General features: G+C 42.1%; 1 protein-coding gene across 1 annotated transcript in view; it reads right to left on the reverse strand.

Annotated features, from left to right (window-relative positions):
- The window catches only part of LOC124606191 (synaptotagmin-5), a 241,677-nt gene that overhangs the window by 157,018 nt on the left and 62,746 nt on the right, over positions 1-21,913 (reverse strand). Inside the window, exon 3 of the mRNA XM_047138159.1 lies at positions 16,165-16,198. Coding sequence (XP_046994115.1) covers positions 16,165-16,198 — 34 coding nt within the window. The remainder of the gene's footprint in view (positions 1-16,164; positions 16,199-21,913) is intronic.

A 21,913-nucleotide genomic window follows, 5' to 3' on the forward strand; every position in this document is an offset into this window, starting at 1 on the left:
TATCACAGGAAACACTCAGAATCAAGCACAGACTGCCCACCTTGCAACTGCGCGCAACGAAATAGCGAAAGCACTGCACGTACTGTAATTCAAACAGCTTTGGAGCCATAGATAATACACCCATGAACATTCCGGATGTGTTAACGAGGTACCAGACAATGAGTACACGGAGCACTGCAGTCCTGTTTGGCAACTAGGAACTCTTTGACGTTCATAAAAAAGGTAAATTGCACGATTTGTTCATCACTTGAATTCTTCAAGAACCTGATACGTTTCAGAATAACTACTTTCCTCATTTGGTGTATCAATATCAGATGGAGCCGCTCCAGTCTCTCCTTACATTTCAACTTTCTTGCCATTTCAAACAGTCCTTAACATTTTTCTGCTTATAAACAATTATTATCATAAACAGAATTAGCACAAAATGGAGAAAAAGTATGAAGACTAGTTTATCACAGGAAACACTCAGAATCAAGCACAGACTGCCCACCTTGCAACTGCGCGCAACGAAATAGCGAAAGCACTGCACGTGCTGTAATTCAAACAGCTTTGGAGCCATAGATAATACACCCATGAACATTCCGGATGTGTTAACGAGGTACCAGACTATGAGTACACGGAGCACTGCAGTCCTGTTTGGCAACTAGGAACTCTTTGACGTTCATAAAAAAGGTAAATTGCACGATTTGTTCATCACTTGAATTCTTCAAGAACCTGATACGTTTCAGAATAACTACTTTCCTCATTTGGTGTATCAATATCAGATGGAGCCGCTCCAATCTCTCCTTACATTTCAACTTTCTTGCCATTTCAAACAGTCCTTAACATTTTTCTGCTTATAAACAATTATTATCATAAACAGAATTAGCACAAAATGGAGAAAAAGTATGAAGACTAGTTTATCACAGGAAACACTCAGAATCAAGCACAGACTGCCCACCTTCCAACTGCATGCAACGAAATAGCGAGAGCACTGCACGTGCTGTAATTCAAATTGGTTTGGAGCCAAAAATTTCCGCGATGTGTAAACAAGGTGAAATGAAATGTCGTGTGACTAGGGCCTCCCGTCGGGTAGACCGTTCGCCTGGTTCAAGTCTTTCGATTTGACGCCACTTCGGCTACTTGCACATCGATGGGGATAAAATGATGATGATGAGGACAACACAACACCCAGTCCCTGAGTGGAGAAAATCTCCGACGCAGCCGGGAATCGAACCTGGGCCCTTCAGGATTGACATTCTGTCACGCTGACCACTCAGCTACCGGGGGCGGACGTTAACAAGGTACCAGACTATGAATGAACGGAGCACTGCAGTCATGTTTGGTACCTAGGAAATATTTGACCTTCATAAAAAAGGTAAATTGCCCAGATTTCAGCTGTTGTCATCCGTTCGTTCGTCAGAGCCAGACGAACAGTCCTACGATCTTCTTGTGAGGAGTCCTTCAGGAAGTACCCGTACCTAATCTTGGCACATTGTTGTCCTTAGTTCGCTTTATCATCATTTGCTCTACAGTTATAGCAGTACAGCCAACTGTTTGTCCGATCTACCGGTATAAGTATCTCAGTGATTCGACGTTTCTCGAAGTCTGGAAGACAGAGATGAGCTAAACGTGTAACTCGTCTGGGAATAGTGTGCAGCAATTAGGAGGAGATTAGTGTTTAACACTGTATTTATTGTTTTTCATGAAGTATTTTTTAAAAAAGTTTTCTTTTAAACTTAACCCAAAATTTAATTCTTAGTAGTAGATGTATCTTTTTTCATAATGAATTCAATGTGGTCAAATTTGGGGCCTTACTTATCCGTCAGTATAAGTACCAATCCCCCACACACTTTGACGATACAAGTTAATGAAAATGCGTGGTATATCTAGCGTTGAAGAACATTCATGTCTTCATAGTAATAAGACAACATACTGTGCACACTCGGATGGGTGGAAACACTGCACTGATTGTCCAGAAAGAAAACTCAACATTTTACATAGAGCAGTTAAGGGGCCTACGCTAGATACTTTAGAACCTAAAACTCAGGCATGCAACATGCAAGAACCTGAAAATGTGACTCCCCCGGAGTTTCTTTCCCAGTGTTTTCGACGACCTGATCCGCCAGTGAAAAGTACAAGGACAGACTTGGAGGAAAGCGGCATATGACGGAATACAGCATCGATGTGGGGGCAAAGTGGCTGCACCGAGCTCGCCGCTTGCTGCTAAGGACTACGAAGGTAAACACAGCACCGATGCCGGTGCGAGTGCTGCAACGTTACAGCACCGTCCAGGCGGTGACATTGTTGCACTACGGTCAGTCCATTTGATTATAAATGTATTTTAACAGTTTTAATAACAATTGGTTGCTGCCATTTCATTACAGATGTAGTTTTTTTTCAAATGGGTTTTATTAATAACTTTCACTTTCTGGGCTTTACTTATTTAATAGTTTATTTAACATAGTTTATGTACACTGATGTAATAGGATGGCTATTTCCTACTTCACCCTCGTAGTCTACGGCATCCAGTATTTAGATTATGTATGGATGACTGTAGAAGACAAGGGGAAAGACAAAGTCCTGATTTGTAGCATAGCGTATTGCAAATGTTCAAATGCGTGTGGATTCCCAAGGGACGAAACTGCTGAGGTCATCGGTCCCTAGACTTACACACTACTTAAACTAACTTGCGCTAAGAACAACACAATCACCCATGGTAGAGGGAGGACTCGAACCTCCGGTGGGAGGGGCCGCGCAATACATGACATGGCGCCTCTAATCGCGCGGCCACTCTGCGCGGCATATTGAAAAATACCATCCCGACAGACATATGAGTCTATTAATATGGCAGATTATATATATATGTCATTTCAATCACGGAAAGAACTTGTTGAGGCTCACAACACGGAATAGCATTATTGCAGGCCTGCAGTCAGGCAAGTGATGTGGGGTTTTATGCTCTCATTAAAGTTATTTAGATTGTAATAACAGTGAGTTTAGTACAAATTACATGTCCGCCTGCTTAGCTGAGTGGTTACGTGCTTGCCTCCATTGCAGCTGGCCCGGATTAGATTCCCGGCCGGGTTGGAGATTTTCTCCGCTCGTGGATTGGATGTTGTGTTGTCCTCATTATCATTTAATCCTCATCATCGGCATGTAAATCACCCAGTGTAGCGTTGACTTAAACAAGACTTGCACTCGGCGGCCCAACTTCCCGAGATGGGGCCTCCCGGCCAACAATGCCACACGCTCATTTCCATTTGTTTACATATTAGATAGTGTATTAGTGTGTTTTTAAGCTTACTATAAAAGGCTTCTCTTTTCTTTACGTATTATTTCAGTAAACGTGAAAAGATCATAAAGTTTTGTTTACGTTTTCGTGTAGTGCTTGGAGGATCCCATTTAGTTCTTCTGGTTTTCTTTCCAGCAGTTTAACTAGTGTGTGTCCATTTAGTACACTCCTGGAAATGGAAAAAAGAACACATTGACACCGGTGTGTCAGACCCACCATACTTGCTCCGGACACTGCGAGAGGGCTGTACAAGCAATGATCACACGCACGGCACAGCGGACACACCAGGAACCGCGGTGTTGGCCGTCGAATGGCGCTAGCTGCGCAGCATTTGTGCACCGCCGCCGTCAGTGTCAGCCAGTTTGCCGTGGCATACGGAGCTCCATCGCAGTCTTTAACACTGGTAGCATGCCGCGACAGCGTGGACGTGAACCGTATGTGCAGTTGACGGACTTTGAGCGAGGGCGTATAGTGGGCATGCGGGAGGCCGGGTGGACATACCGCCGAATTGCTCAACACGTGGGGCGTGAGGTCTCCACAGTACATCGATTTTGTCGCTAGTGGTCGGCGGAAGGTGCACGTGCCCGTCGACCTGGGACCGGACCGCAGCGACGCACGGATGCACGCCAAGACCGTAGGATCCTACGCAGTGCCGTAGGGGACCGCACCGCCACTTCCCAGCAAATTAGGGACACTGTTGCTCCTGGGGTATCGGCGAGGACCATTCGCAACCGTCTCCATGAAGCTGGGCTACGGTCCCGCACACCATTAGTCCGTCTTCCGCTCACGCCCCAACATCGTGCAGCCCGCCTCCAGTGGTGTCGCGACAGGCGTGAATGGAGGGACGAATGGAGACGTGTCGTCTTCAGCGATGAGAGTCACTTCTGCCTTGGTGCCAATGATGGTCGTATGCGTGTTTGGCGCCGTGCAGGTGAGCGCCACAATCAGGACTGCATACGACCGAGGCACACAGGGCCAACACCCAGCATCATGGTGTGGGGAGCGATCTCCTACACTGGCCGTACACCACTGGTGATCGTCGAGGGGACACTGAATAGTGCACGGTACATCCAAACCGTCATCGAACCCATCGTTCTACAATTCCTAGACCGGCAAGGGAACTTGCTGTTCCAACAGGACAATGCACGTCCGCATGTATCCCGTGCCACCCAACGTGCTCTAGAAGGTGTAAGTCAACTACCCTGGCCAGCAAGACCTCCGGATCTGTCCCCCATTGAGCATGTTTGGGACTGGATGAAGCGTCGTCTCACGCGGTCTGCACGTCCAGCACGAACGCTGGTCCAACTGAGGCGCCAGGTGGAAATGGCATGGCAAGCCGTTCCACAGGACTACATCCAGCATCTCTACGATCGTCTCCATGGGAGAATAGCAGCCTGCATTGCTGCGAAAGGTGGATATACACTGTACTAGTGCCGATATTGTGCATGTTCTGTTGCCTGTGTCTATGTGCCTGTGGTTCTGTCAGTGTGATCATGTGATGTATCTGACCCCAGGAATGTGTCAATAAAGTTTCCCCTTCCTGGGACAATGAATTCACGGTGTTCTTATTTCAATTTCCAGGAGTTTATTATGTTCGTATATCTGGAAGTAGCGTAAATCTTAAGTTGTTTGACTTAGAAACTTTTGCACTACTAGTTTGTTTCAATACTGTTTGCTTACATAAAAGTTACATTAAAATTACGGTCTGTTGTGAATAAGTTAATTAAGAGATTTTATAATTAAGTGAGTGCTTAGTTCTTGTTGACAGGAAATAATTAACTTTTCACGTTATATCATATATGTGAAGCACTAACCTTTAGGCCTGATTTTTGCGACTCGTAAATAACTAAAACTGGTGTGGAGTGAAGTTTATTAAGTGGTCTAATTCTATTTTTAAACTGTAATTTGTGTTTCAATGATTGGTAAGTGTGGATGTTGCTTTAGCATAGTCAGACAGGTGTGTAAATTATCTGTTGAAGTTTCACTTGCGTGACAGTAGTGGAGAACTGAATGGACAACTCAACAAGACTCTCCAATGAAACTGCAAAAAAGACGAAAGAATCGCTAAACAAGAGGCAACGTTTTGTGCCCTTCAGAGAGAATTAGAAAATACGAAATATGAGCTAAATAGGTCGAAGGGGAAAAATACTGTAGGAACTTGATATAGGCAACAAGCAAAGGGAGAAGGGGAGCTCTTTAACTCCTTCATCTACACATTTGAGCTTACAGTATCGAATAAATTTGTCTTGTAACCTAAATTAGGACGGGAAGAGCCTCATCCAACTGTAGGTCATAGTAGGGAGAAGCAGACATCTATCATAGAAACTAACTGTAGATCGGTACCAAAAGAGGGTAGGAAGGAAAGAGTCTTGCTGATAGGTTGCAGCCATAGGAGGGCTGTAGGTCAGGTGGTAAAGGAAAGATTAGGAACAAGTTACCAGGTCACAAGTATTGTGAAGCCAATTGCTAGCCTTAGACAGTTGACAGAGGACACAGCGAATTTGTGCAAAAAGTTTGACAAAGAGGGTCTGGTTATTATAATAGGCGGAGCAGGGAACAACGTGGATAGGTTAGATGGCAGCAAGCAGTTAATATTGTGTGTTGAATTCAATATAGATTTTCTAAAGGATTCTGATCGGAGAAATAATTGGGAAATCTTGTTTGAATACTGCCATTTGACTTCAGTAATTAGCTTTCCAACATAGGTGAATAAAAATAGTAGAAACCTAACTGAAATGTTTTCTTTGTTGAAGATAGAGTAAGAAAACAACTTTTTACCCAGCACAAATGCTCTCTCTGATCATGAAGCGCAGTTAGTCAGGATAAAGAAGATAGTGCCTTACAGTATTCATATTCCTCAGTGTAAATGAGTTGGAATAATTAATGACTCCAGGACAAATGTTTTTAAGAATAGTTTACAAGAGATGACTTGGAATGAAATTTGTAATGAATCAAATGCTAACATAATGTGTAATATATTCCATGATAAATTCATGTCATTATTTGAAAATAGCTTTCCATATGAATTAAGTGGAAAGGACATGGAAAAAAACGATGGATCACTAGAGGCGTTAATGTATATCTGCTGCCAAGAACGAGTAGAGATCCTGCAGTGGTTAAACACCACAAAAAATTCTCAAAATTTCTAAGATAATTTATTACAAAGTCAAGTAACACGCACATAGTGTCAGAAATCAGTAATTCTGACCACAGACTTAAGACTGTGTGGAATGTATTGAAACGAGAGACAGGATAACTAGCCACAAAACAGGATAACATCACTAGTGAACTGAATGATGAGTCACAGGTTGCAAATATATTCAATAATCATTTCTTAAATATAGTAGAAAGTATAGGGACAAATAGTTAAAGAGGAAAATCATAGCATTTTTTTAAAAAGGCAACTCTCATAAAGGTCAGTCATATGAGCGTATCACCAACTTCTCCTTCTGAAATTATGAAAATTATGTACTCTGTCAAGAATAAAAGTTCATCTGGATTTGATATTGTTTCCAACCGAGTACTAAAGATTTATTAACAGTAATAGGCCCCGTCTGCTTGAAATATGTAATTAATCATTAACTCAAGGCATTTTTTTAGAGAGACTGAAATACGCCTTTCCTAACCTCTTTAAGAAATGTGTCAGGATTGATGTTTCGCTACTGATATTTTTTTCCAAAATATTTGAGGAGGTGATGTGTTCTAGAATAGAATCTCACCTGAGCAAAATAATATCGTCAGAAAATCAGTTTGGATATCAGGAACATTACTCTACTGAGAATGCCGTTTCAATGTTCACTCAACAAATTTTACAAGCATTAGGTAACAAAATAGCGCCAACTGGTATTTTATCTGACCTATCCAAGGCATTTGACTGTATGAATCACAGTAACCACCATTTATAAACAAAGTAAAAGAATTACTGAATGGTTGGTTGATTTGGGAGAAGGGTCAAAACAGCAAGTCATAAGTCCCATCGAATTAGTGAAGGATGGGGAAGAAAGTCAGCCATGCCCTTTTAAAGGAACCATCCTGGCATTTGCCTGAAGCGATTTAGTGAAATCATGGAAAACCTAAATCAGGATGGGCGGACACGGGTTTGAACTGTAGTTCTCCCAAATTACTAAACGACAAATCTTTGTGATAAATTTTTAAATATGAAGTAGGAAAAAAAATGTTGTGTAAAGAAAAATTATGTTCAGCTTACACATTCCACATCATTACGAACTGTCATGTTCATGATCTATGGAACAAGTGTTAATGTAATGTAATATTCTCTTAGATAAGCTGAAGTTTTGTGGGATTGATGGTAGAGGCAAGCAACTGATAATGTCATGTCTAACTAAAAGAGTGCAGAAAGTTGCACTTAGTAATTTAACCAATGTAATCGGGCGCATTGTTCTGACTGGGGAGAAATCACATATTGGGTTCCCCAATACATGATCTTAGGCTCACTATTGCTCCTCATACATGTAATCGACCTTCTGTCTATTACACTACAATCAGAATTAGCTCTTTTTGTAGATGACACTAGTGTTGTAATAAATCCAAGTAACAGAAGAAATAGTAATAATGATTCTTAAAAGTATCATTGACTGGTTTTCTGCGAAGAGTCCCATTCTCAGCTTTAAAAAGACCCAACATATCCTGTTCTGCCCATGTAGGGATGCAATACCAGTGATAAGTGTAACACATGGCGAGGAAAAAACAAATAGAGTGGAAACTTAAAAATTATTTGGTGTCCATACTGATGAGAGTTTGAACTGGAAAAAGCACATTTTGGAAGGCCTAAAACGACTTATTTTGGCCACATTTGCAATTAGAATCATTGCTAATCTTGGGGAGAGACAAATAATGAAGATGGCATGTTTATTCAATAATGTCGTATGGAATAATGTTCTGGGGTAACACATCTTAAAGAAGGGAAGTCTCCATTGCCGAAAAACGTGCTCTAAGAATAATGTTTGGTATACAGCCACTGTCAGCTTGTAGACACCCGTTTAAGGAGTAGGGCAGATTGACTACTCCTTCAAGTATATTTATTTCCTCCTGAAGTTTGTTGTAAACAAGCCACTGCAGTTGAAAAGGAACGCTGATGAATAAAACCACAAAAACAGAAGGAAAAATTACGTTAATTACTCCACATTAACCATGTTCTGTATCACAAAAAGGGGTGCACAATGTTGCAACTAAAATTTTTGGTAACTCACCCAGTGACATAAAATATCTGATAGAGAGCAAAGTAAAATTTGGAAACAAACTGAAAAGTTTCTCTTTGACAACTACTACACTGTAGAAGACTTTCTTTTATTTTAATGTATAACAGATGAAGGGTAGTAGCTACTAACTCACGTCTGTAAATTTAATAATCATAATGATATTAAAAAACAAAAAAAGAATTTATAAATGTTCGCCATGTAGCCATATTTACAAATTAATTTGTGACGTGAATGTTAACGAACTCGTTCCACATCATTACGATTTATCTTGCAAATGATCCATAAAACATGAAACTAACTAACATACTAGGTAAATTGTGGTCTGTGTATGCTGCCTCGGTTATTTTCATACCCAGGAAAGTTTAGATGCACATTTTTCTAGCAATTCATTGAGGACTGTGGAACAGCAGCCGGATATGATACTTCAATGATGATAATCAAAACCAATAGCTCTATTGTAATTCAACGTCATTTATTCAGAACATGTTCCCAATTTCGACACCGAAAAGCGTCATCTTCAGGGCCCTGTAGAAGCAAACATACATAGCATGATTGAGGAGTATCAGAGTACAGACAACAAAAATCAAAATTTATGGCTAAAAAGGGAATAAATTACATCATATAATCACATAATAAAAATGTACTATCGTTATCCAGCCGGCCGGAGTGGCCGTGCGGTTCTAGGCGCTACAGTCTGGAACCGCGCGACCGCTACGGTCGCAGGTTCGAATCCTGCCTCGGTCATGGATGTGTGTGATGTCCTTAGGTTAGTTAGGTTTAAGTAGTTCTAAGTTCTAGGGGACTGATGACCTCAGAAGTTAAGTCCCATAGTGCTCAGAGCCATTTGAACCATATCATTATCCATACAAAACTAAATTCTGGATCTAACTTCAATTGCTTAATTTCTTTTTTCCTTAATCCAGTACTCGCATACTCCACTGACGTAATGTAACCGAGGGGAACCCGAAATGTACAACGAATTACACCAGCAAAGCAATCGCAGTCACACGTATCACTAACTGGGACATCTACAAATATGGGATACGTGAATAATAGAAAACGAAACAAACTAATAACATAATACTAAATGGCTGGAGTAAACAAATGCAACAAAAACTTAATGAACAAACGGCACTGGAAATGCAAACCCACCGAAATGATAACATATACTCTAATGATCTCTAATACGTAACCGATGTAAAACATTGTATGAAGCCTGGTATAAGAATAGACACGTGCTTCACTGATGTTACTATTCAGCAACCCAGTCATATCCCAGAGGTCCACGACGCTAGCATAGCAAACGTGTATGTAACTTGGGTAAGTAAAAGAGACTAAATACATTATCTCCAAAGTAACGACGAAACAAGTCACCAATTGTAAAATGTAAACTTTCACAGCCAGAATTGTCACTATTAATAAAATATTCCGGGCTATTATGCCGTGGTCTAAGGGATATCACTTCAAAACCCGACGTTTCGTCCCCATCTGCGGAAGATATTTTCAAGGGGGATCGTAACTTTATTGAATGACTCAGTAGCGAACCAGGATGTAAACTGGACGTTCAAAAAGATGGGGACGAAACGTCGAGTTTTGAAATGAAATCCCTTAGACCACGGCATAATTGCCCAGAATATTTTATTAATTGTGACAAGTCACTTATGTTTCTTCTAATTGCAGGAAATTTACTGGACATAAAACAATGTTGCCAAAATTAGTAACATCCACCGTCAACAAGTACCCACATGGTTAAAAGTAAATAAGTGATACAAATCGACGAACAATTGCCAAATAACATCTCGCGTGGAAAACCCCCTATTTATAAGTAACAATAGCTTATAAAGTATCCTGTAAGTCATGCAGTAAACCCAGTAGCCACATGTGTGTAACATACACATACTGGACCACGAAATTAAAAATTTCCATATGAAATCCAAAACAAGAACACACACGAATTAACATACAAGAGCAAGACAATGAACTCCAAACATTCCGTAAGAATGTGAACACCAGCAATAACCTAAACAAACGTGACAAACGCTGAGTGCATCCTTATATGTCCTCGCTAACCTAAGAAATGTTGTGCATTTCGTCCCATACCCAATGGCAATCTTTGTGAAATAATATTAGACGAAATGCATAATTCATATATTACAACTCCACACATCTTAACTACACTGTGATAGCGGGACACCAGTGTAAAACGAAACTATGCGCCCATAAGCCACTTTGTACAGAGAAAATCAACGCTGAAACTTCTCCAAGTTACTAATGAACCATACTCAATTACACATTTGAAACAAAAATAATGTGGCGGTTGAAGTCGTTCATTACATAGCATGATATCTACTACAAAAAGGTCACAACTGAATAGTGCACAAACACACATAAAGTAGGAAAAGGGCAAGCAAACGACACATTCACACACCTTAAAAACAGGAAGCAGTCGTTATATATCCAGACCAAACTGTTCAAAAAACCATTCCAATACCACACATTAGGAAACTTGTAAGTAGCACACCTAGTAAGCATAAACTGCAAATGGCCTCAGTAGCCACGTGGAAATAAACACAACAACTGCACATATGTCAACCACCAAAATAAACATCTTTTAGACAAGCACCGCAGACCCTAAAAACATAAAAACTTTAGAAAACTCTGAAAAGTAAATACAAATTAACGCTGGGAATGGCAAGTGATTGGACACATATATGTATGTGTTTAAATGCAGATTAACAAAACATTTGAATGTGCGGAAAGTAGCGAGTGGCATACGCATAATCATCCGAAGCAATAACACAACCGTAAATGCGGAAAGTAAAGTGACACAACTTGGTACGTGGAACTAACCACAACACGACACTTCGTGACAGACAAATAGTACTACCAACAACGCAGATGCGTCCGAAAATAACAGGCCAGCACCATGGTCCGCGACAACTCAGTACAACAAACCAGGAGGCCGTATGTGCCACACACACCACCTACGACTCAGGAACACCCATCAGCCACAAGCAAAAACATTGTAATCACCGTTACTGGGTCATCTATAAAATACAGTAGAAGTACAGCGATAGACGTACGGCTAAAAAGTGCAAAGAATCACTATTTGTAACCGTAATGCCCCAAAACAACCACTTTCATCTAAGCAACCGTTAAAAGTTAATAAAACAAAGACTTATACGTGATCATTATTAATGTACCACTACTACAGGTGCAGTATATGCGAACACCTTCCGAATGAGAGAATGATATCCAGAAAACCACTGTGTCCGTACTACCAACAAGTACATATAACACCACCGACGATCAACAATAAGCGGTGGCAAATCCCACAGCCTCGGTACCCCTTAGAAAGTAAGAATAGACAGCGGCATCTACAAGGAACCTAGATAAGCCTTACACTAAAAAAAAAACTATAGGAGGAACGATACCCTCCTATACAAACCGCAGATAACAAGTGGTGGGCGTGAACACTCATTGTACAGTGTACGTTAAACGGACAAAACACATGATTCAAGGTAAAGCGGTCCAGGTATATTATAGGCACGCGAAACCTGTCTGCAGTGAGGACACATAACCATGAAGAAAACACTGTAACCCTAACAACTGATGGAATAAATTAAATCGCTTGGGCTGTTCAGTTACAGCCGCTTAAATTACCAGGTGCTTGTGTTACATAAAGTAGGAAAAGGGCAAACGAACGACACATTCGCACGCCTTCAAAACAGGAAGCAGTCGTTGACTATCCAGACCAAACGGTTCAAAAAACCATTCCAATACCACACATTAGGAAACTTGTAAGTAACGCACCCAGTAACCATAAACTACAAATGGCCTCAGTAGCCACGCGGAAATAACCATAAAAACTGTACATACGTTAACCACCAAAATAAATATTTTTAGACAAGCATCGCAGACCCTAAAAACATAAAAACTTTAGAAAACCCAAAAAGTAAATACAAATTCTCATTGGGTGTTTATGCCACGTAAGACGTAAGACGGAGCGAAACTTTTGACAGAAAACGATATGTGTGAAAATAAACTTCACAAAAGTAATATCTACCATCAGAGCTTTTTAAGTATCTTAAAACTTGATGACAGTGTCGTTTGCTGTAGGGAATACAATACTCAAATAGAAAAGCAAACGACAAACGTTTATAATAAATCAAAATGGACGAGTAGTACACCCCATTTATTTTTTTGAAAAAAGAGCAACGCACCACGAAGGAATTATGCAAATAGGACGGAAATTGGTAGATGTGATATACATGTACAGACAAACAAATGATTGCAATGTCAGAAAAAACTGGATGATTAATTCAAGAGAAAGAGCTTCACAAGTTGAACATGTCAACAGCACGTTTGTCCACCTCCGGCTCTTATTCAAGCAATTAGTCGGCATGGCATGGTAGAGTTGTCGAATGTTCTCCTGAGTGATATGATGCCAAATTCTGTCCAACTGACGTGTTGGATTGTCAAAATACCGAGCTGGTTGGACGACCATGTCCATAATGCTCCAAACGTTCTCAAATGGGGAGAGATTGACGACCTTTCTGGCCAAAGTAGGGTTTGACAAGCACGAAGACAAACACTAGAAACTTATCACAGGCGGGCGGGCATTATCTTGCTGAACTGTACGAACAGCATTGGTTACCACGAAGGGCAGCAAAACGTGGCGTAGAACATCGTCGACGTACCTCTATGCTGAAAGTCTGTCACGGATGGTAGCCATAGGGGTCCCGCTATGAAAAGAAAAGGCACGCCACACCATCACTCCTCGTTGTCGCGTTGTCGGACCGTATGGTGGCTAACTGAGCGCGTACACTTTTCGTGCCAGGAGAAATGTCCGCCAGACTTCGCCGCGAAAGCTCCACAGACGAACCGAGAACATTGCTAACACCTGGGTGTCGGAGACTGGAGACCACACGACAATCGAATTTTCCTAATTTTTTTCATATTTGTGGTACGTGAAGCTCAGAACTCTAATGTCGCTCACCCAAGACAGTTCGATGCAACTCTCAAAAATCCTCGAGAAAATCTACTTTGAAGTCTTCTGAGCACGTTTAATACCATATAGTAAGATTGAATTTCTGACAGACAATGTGGCACTGTGACAGAATGCTTGGCTTCGATTCTCAGCCAATGCATATTTTTAAACAAAAGTGCATGTTCTAAGAGCATTACCGTGAAGTAAAAAATAGATAAAATGGAAAAAGTTCAGTTGTGCTCGAGGCAGAAAATCGCTGCATTCGAGTCTCGTTAGGTCAGTATTTTTTCGTTTTTCCCGTTCAGTTCGAATACCTACATCGTTTAAATATAAAATGCATCAAATACGCGCTAATTAAAACATATCTAATTGTCAATTTTACGAAAAATGCATGTCCTCTTATTTACGAGGGTGTGCTGAAAAGTAAAGCCTCTGAATTTTTGTGGGAAAACTCTTGACGCTTATCAAATAAAACCAGCGTTATTAACATTCGATATCTTTATTCACTACGACTACATATTTGCAGCTGTCTGCCACTATAGAGCTTCGAATAGTAACATGGAACATGGCAGTGCGTAACGTAACTACGTCGGTGCTTGAGAAAACTGAAAGCACGAATTTGACGATTTCGTCCACACATGGATCATCATCTCCTTCAGTATAACAGTGCTAGACCACGCACGAACGTTGCGACGTCTGCACCAATCTGTCATCGATTATCCTCCTTACTGTCCCGAGTTGGCTCCATCCGATTTTCATCTGTTTCCAAAATATAAAGAACACCTTCGACGACTTCACTTTCATAGTGATAAAGAGGCTAAAACAGAAGTGAGGTTATGGCTCCGTCAAAAAGTCAAACTTTCTACAGTGATGCAAACTAGTCTCTGGCTGGGAGTAATGTGTTCGTTGCAGTGTTACTACGTTGAGAAATAAATACACTGATGGGAAAAAATCACAACACCAAAAAATAATTAATGTAGAGTAATGAAATTTCGGGAATAGATTTTTCTACGTAAAATATTTAAGTCATTAACATTGCAAGATCACAGGTTAATGTACGCGCGATATAAGCCATTGCAAATATGAAAATTTGTTATATCAATAACGAATGAAACCCTCAGACTGTTGAAGAAGGTTTCGTAGTCAGTATATCATGAACTTTCACTTGTCCAGAACCCCAAACAACCAACAGTTAAATACAAGACTTCTTGACCTCGCCTAAATGTTCAAGACATATGACAAATAGATGAAATCACATGAACATTCTCTACTTCATTTAGTAAATACCATTATGTTCGATTATTTCCTCCAAATGTTGTTGCACGGATAAAAGCTAAATAAACTGAAACGTTCTGGCTGGCTATTACATAAAGAGTGAGGTTGGCAGAACAGAGGGATCCATGCCTTAAAATAATTTATCAGTAAGATTAGATTAGATTAGATTAATACTAGTTCCATGGATCATGAATACGATATTTCGTAAGACAACCGCTCCTGTCAGTTTACATGAAAGAGGAGCAAACAGTAGGTATAAAATGCTCTATCATCTAACCCGCTGATTACTGATTATGTAATTTCTCCATCAAAACATACGTTGTCGGGGAAAAATCGGTAATACCAAAAAATAGATCTAGAGAAATGAATTTCGGGAATGTATTTGTCTAGGTAACATATTTAAGTGATAAACATTGCAGGATCACAGGTTAATGCAAGTCCGAGATAAGCCATAGCACAAGTGAAATTCTGGTACATTAATAACCCGTGTAGCCGCCAGAATGTTGAATGGAAGCATGAAAACGTGCATGTAATGTATTGTGCAGGTGCTGGATGTCAGTTTGTTGGGTAGAGTTCCATGGCCATTGCATTTAGTCGGTCAATACAGGAACTGTTAATGTTGTTGTGGTTGACGCTAGAATTGTCGTTCGATGATGTCCAACATGTGCTCAATTGGAGACAAATCTGGTTATGCGCAGGCCAAGGCAACATGTCGACAGTCTGTAGAGCATGTTGGAGTACAACAGCGGTATGTGGGCGACCATTAGCCAGCTGGAAAAAATCCCCTGGAATGCTGTTCATGAATGGTAGCACAACAGATCAAATCAAATCAGCAGATTGACTTGACGTACAAATTGACAGTTAGGTTGCGTGGGATAACCACGAGAGTGCTCCTGCTGTTGTACGTAATCCCACCCCAGATCGTAACTCCAGGTGTAGGTGCAGAGTGTCTAGCACGCAGACAGTTTGGTTGCAGACCCTCAACTGACCTCCTTCTAACCAACACACGGCCATCACTGGCACTGAGGCAGAACCAGCTCTCATCAGAAAACACAACGGACCTCTATCCTGCCCTCCAATGAGCTCTCGCTTGATACTACTGATCGGTGGTTTGGGGTCAGTGGAATGCACGCTACATGGCGTCTGGGTTCAGCGTTGTGGCGACTGTATTCACGACTTCAGAGAATACCGCACCACAGTCGATAAGCTGCACTCGAAACACTCATAGAGCAGCAGCTGTAAACGTTGGCAGTGCGAACACTACCGAGGTCAGCCAGGGCCGCAGTTGCCAACACGTGAGCATCACCTGTGTGGATAGCGATTGGTCGATGCCTCGTTAAATACCGGAGCACAGTTCTCTTCACTGCGTCGAAGCCAGCCGTGATGGCCGAGCGGTTCTAGGCGCTTCAGTCCGGAACCGCGCGGCTGCTGCGGTCGGATGTTCGAATCTTTCCTCGGGCATGTATGTGTGTGATGTCCTTAGGTTAGTTAGGTTTAACTAGTTCTAAGTTCTAGGGGACTTATGATCTCAGATGTTAAGTCTCAAAGTGCTCAGAGCCATTTGAACAATTTTGAACTGCGCCGAACCGCGTAGTCTCGAGTCACCGCCGAGTCTACAAGCTGCAGTTGTCCCCGAGACAGGCTTCGTAGGCACCGTAGACCTGCTCTGGATTCTACGTAGGCATCACTCAAATGTACGGTGACAAGACTTTAATATTTTAGAGGACTGGTAATAATTTCAAACGACTAATTGTGTTGTACCGTTCACAAGAAGCGTTATTTAAGTTTAGTATTTATTCATATTTAATAAATATCATTTTATTACTAATTGTTAGGAATATTTCTGATTGAAGATAACCTACACCGTCCTCCTGCATTCCAAACAGAGCTGTCCTTGAAGTAACCAATTTATAACAGTTGCACGATGCGCTAGAGGTATACGTCGAACACGTTGGTCTTCCCTCTTGGTAGTGCAACGTGGCTGTCCGGAGCCCAGTGTTATTGAGACGGTACATTCCCGTGACCACCGCTGCCAGCATTCCTGTACAGTGGATACAGTCCTGCCAATCTTCCCGGAATATCACATTAGGAACGTCCAGCTTCTCGTAGACCTATTACACAACCTCGTTCAAACTCAGTGAAGAGTTACTAGATTGAAATTTTCACTCTACCGCGGACCGGCACACAGTTTTAATCTGCCAGTAAGTTTCAGTGAGGTGTTGATAATGGTTCCATTTTCACCTTAAAGGCATTCTTGACCAACAACAACTCACCACATTCAATCTTAAATGCAGATAACGCACGCGACCGTTATAGCACGTACTTAAAGCAAACCTGATTTGCCTCCTCCTAGTGGCGTTACTCGGGAGAGCGGTGTGCTGACCAAATGCCACTCCATATCCGCATGCAGTGACGCCTGTGGGCTGAGGATGACACGGCGGCCGGTCGGTGCCGTTGGGCGTTCATGGTCTATTCGGGTGGAGTTTAGGTTAGTTTTGGTGGCGTTGCTACCGCCACTCATATGCGACTGGTGCGAAATTTGAGTAGACATCTTCTGTCAGATGTAGGAACACACCTGCCAACTTTCGTTCATGTCGCACAGCTCTTCTTGGTGTTGCGATTTTTTTCTGTCAGTGTATGTAGACATGAAGAATAAAGATGTAGAACGCTGTCACTGCAAGCATAAATTCTTAGTTACCGATCTTTTATAAAAGACAGTTAATAAAGATTGCTTGAATTAAAAAAACATTACTAACTGAATTATTTTTCATCTTTACGCATTTTACGCTTCACGGAAATGCTTGTAGAACAAGTGCCTTGTTTAAAAATTTGCGTAGGGCAGCAATCGACACGAGGCCCCTCGTGTGTGGCAGACGATCATTCCACGACAGAGCTGCGCAGCCTGTCGAAATATTGGTCTTACTTTATGGTATTAAATACTCTAGGTAAACTAAGTCGGTTTTTTCGAGACGTTTTGGAGGACCATTGAATTGTATTGGTAACTGATATTTGAATTCTGAATTTCATATACCATAAATACTCTACACGAAAAAAATAGTGCAGCTGTAAAGACGACATCGATTTTTATCCGATGACGTTACATGCCATTGAGGTATAGTAGATGTACTGATAAAGGTTTCAACATGGTACGCCGAAAGATGACGTACTGGCATAGCTAAACAGAGCGCCATCTGTGTCTGCCCTTTAATAGGGAACGCTCACAGCTAGAAGGGTCAGTGTGCGCAAACATGTGAAGCAAGCAGGCAACCATGCCACAGAGATGCATTCGTGCTTCCTACAGCCAATTGAGCGAGTTTGAAAGAGGTCGAATTGTGGCCTCCCGAGCGGCGGGATGGTTCTTCCGGAGAACTGTCACACAGGTTGGTTGTGCTGCGTCAGTTGTGCAACAATGCTGGTGACTGTGATCACGTGAACGTTCTCACACCCATGGACGAGACTCTGGACGTTCACAGAAGCCCGCAAGGGTCGTCGTATTGTAAGGGCAACAGTGGCAGATCGTACAGCTACCACCGCACACGTAAGAGGGCTTGGGAGCCAGATGTATCGACAAGAATGTTGCGAAGCGGTTATTAGCACTGGGACAACGGGCACGCATGCCTCTAGCCCGTTTTCCACTCACGCCACGGCATCGGCGTGCACGGTTAGACTGCTGCCGTTAGAGCAGTGCCGGCCACGGGGTGACAAACTTCACGCGGGCCGAGGCTCCGCCTGTATCGCCTTTTCTCGTTCCTTTCCGGAAGTATTTGGTAAAAAGCGACATTTCATTTACTATCACGGTGTAGCAGTTTTCGGTCTGCAGAATCGTGGCGTCAACGCTGTTTACCCTTCGCTATTTGCTCGTGGTATGAAGGACGTTCGCAGGTGTAGTGGATGTTTGCAGAAACTGAGCCAGTATAGCGACCTACCGTCGCAATCCTTTGAAAGAGAATAGAAAAACGGAAGAGAGATTTGACAATTCTCAATATATATTATGCAGTTGCATAAGTGGTGGGTACTGCAAATTTACTAGGAAACGGTATTACAATGCGATGCTGAAGGAAGTTAAAGATTTAGTTGGCAACAAGAGCAATGAATTACAACGATCGACAGATGGGATTCATTCCTCAGTATATCAATAATTACTTTGTGCTAACAGACTGCCTGTTCGCTTCTGTCTCTGTTTGTTCGGCCAACCTTGGTTGATGATTTTTTTGACGTTTCGCTAGCATACGTGGCTGGCATTGTCAAAGCTTCACCAGCAATGGAGAGTGGAAGCTATGACAATGCCGGCTACTCGTGCTGGTGAAACGTCAGAAAAATCATCAAAGAAACATTGGCCAAAGACCCCCAGACAAAAGCCATCAGCCAGTTTGTCAAGAAGTAGCCACGAAAGCCGTAACAATTTTGTAGGCATGCAGCACCTGAAAATATTGGTGGTATGAACAGTAAAATTTCCGATGTCGCATGCGTTATTCCACTGTTAGTTGCAACTATTTTAAGTCGAAGTTAATGAAGAGTATGGAGACTATTTATTACTGTAAAGTCAGCTAGTTAAGTCAGGGAGAAGCCTGGAACGATTTTTCGATTTAAAACTCATTACTGTTGAATTTATGAAGGAAAAAGGATTGCAGGAACGACAATTAGAACATCCGGAATAGATTGCATACCTCGTATTTTTAGAGGACTTGGCTGCACACTGCCCACAGTAAGATGATTCAAATGGCTCTGAGCACTATGGGACTTAACATCTATGATCATCAGTCCCCTAGAACTTAGAACTACTTAAACCTAACTAACCTAAGGGCATCATACAACACCCAGTCATCACGAGACAGAGAAAATCCCTGACCCCACAGTAAGATATTGTAGGGTAAGATACAATTTCTTTCTGATTAGATGGAGACGTTTAAAAAGAAAATCGCTTTATAGAAGGAAGACATTTTGATAAACACAGTCCAGTTCCCTAAGCTCACTGCCGTTAAAGAAAATGTGAAGTTTGAAGAATTCATTCCCACCTTGAAAGAATTATAAAAATGGTTTAGTAAACATTTTGAGGACAGTGTCAGTCTTACATCTGTTTTCAAGACCGTTTCAGTTGAAAGCGCCCCTGTGCATGAGCAGATGTAACTGATCGATCTGAAAGGTTATTCCTGTTGTAATGACAAATCCTTTTACGTTAGAACTGTCGAGGACATCTACAGAGCTTTCCTCAGGTAGAGTTCCCACTTACCCATAATGTGGTTGCAAAGGTGCTACAATATTTCGATCGACATATTTGTGAGAAAGACCTTTTCTCAGTTATGAAGCAACATAAGTCACGATTACGTGGCAACTTGTGTGAAATTGTCTGCATCTGTTCATATGACGACACTTTCTACCAGATAAAAATTATGTTTTCATTGCCTCAAAAAGTAAATAATACTGAAAATTTGTTTTGTTTGTGTTGCTGAGAAATCTGGAATATAAAACTAAGTCATATGCAGTGTGACTGCAGTGCCATTTAATGTGGTGCGTTCACAGTTACCCCCTCTCTTTGTGTGGCGTGGCGGAAGGGGGGAATGTGCAGCGAAGCCGAGCGCTGAGGCACTCGTGGCAGGACATGGCGCACAAGTCGAAATCTTGGCCGTCCCGACGTTAGAGGATCACTTGGAAGGTGGAACGGCGCGCTGTGATCTCTAGCGATGAAAGCAGATTCTGCCTGCGTTTAAGTGATGGTCGTTTGCGCATACGATGTAGACCTAGTGAAAGCTGCCTCATAGAATGCATTCGTCAGAGTTACTCTGGCCCCATCCCAGGCCTTATGGTCTGGGGTGCGATAAGCTACAACTTTCGTTCACCTTTGGTGTTTGTGGAGGGGACACTAACCAGCGCTCGGTAAGTGCAGAATGTTGTTAGACCCATTCTTTTGCCGTTCTTTCAACAGGAAGGTGATGTGTTGTTCCAATAGGATGGTGCTCGCTCACACAATGCCCCTGAAACTCAACGTGCTGTGCAAGACGTACAGCAATTTCCATGGCTAGCACGATCTCTGGACTTGTCTCTAATCGATCATGTATGGGATATGGTGGGACAAGAAGTGACTCATGCGACTTGTCAGCCAACAACTCTTAGAAAATTACGTGAAAAGGTAGATCAGGCATGGCATAACGTATTCCACGACGGTATTCGCCTTCTGTACGACTGGCCAGATGCCAGAGTCAACTCCGGCTTTGCAGCCTGTGGATGCAACACCACATACTGATGTAGATATATCAGCAATGGTCGATATCTGGTACCTCAGAACAGCTTGTGGTATTGATTCGTAAATGTAATCATTTCATGTACTCCGTATGCACTGCCGCAGCAATAAATCTTGAGTGAATTGCAAACCTCTAAACGGGTATACTAATTTTTTTCCGGTAGTGTGTAAGAAATAAAAAAAAAAATAAAAACCGATGCCGTGTGGCCTCCTTGCAAGACGCAAGAGCGGCGCCGCAGCCAGGACCACGTGTAAAGTGTTTGGTTGGCGGGGCAGCTTGGCTGGGGGACGGCGTGTAAATCTGCCTCGAGCGGCCATCAATGTTTCAGGAGGGCCGCAACAGGTGGGGCTGCCGGGCTGACGAACGGCTCGCAACCGTCTCCGGCCTGCGGGCGGCCGTGCATCGACAACACACCCGCCTCACAGCCGCCTTTTGTTCAGAGTTCCGCCCAAGCAGATATTCCCAAGCACACGTTACGATTTGTTTCTTTCATCGTTATTCAGACATCTCTCGTGCAGCTGGGCTCGGTGAGTAACAAAATCAGCTTTTCAGCCAAAGATGTACGTAGTTTTTGAAACCGTAAAATAATTAAAAAAAAGGTTGATCAGGTGCGTGCAGGACTCACGGTCTGAGGGTTCCGCACTGACTAACTGCGTACGTCGACAGTTATTCCATCCAGCAAGTCGAGAATCTAGACGACTTTTCCCTGTTATCGTCATCGATACTGGCTGGATGTCAGTTCCAGGAATTCCATGACTTTCTTAATGTTTTAATTTTAAGTTTGAAGTCGGGTAACAAGCGACAAAGGAAACATTTTTTCATGAGATAAAATTAAAAATTAACATTATGCAGAGAATTAGTAGACAGTATACTGCTTGACATTCAGTTTTGTATATGAGCTTATTTCGATTTTGTT

The sequence above is a fragment of the Schistocerca americana genome, chromosome 3, assembly GCF_021461395.2.
Source record: "Schistocerca americana isolate TAMUIC-IGC-003095 chromosome 3, iqSchAmer2.1, whole genome shotgun sequence".
Classification (NCBI taxonomy): Eukaryota; Metazoa; Arthropoda; class Insecta; order Orthoptera; family Acrididae; genus Schistocerca; species Schistocerca americana.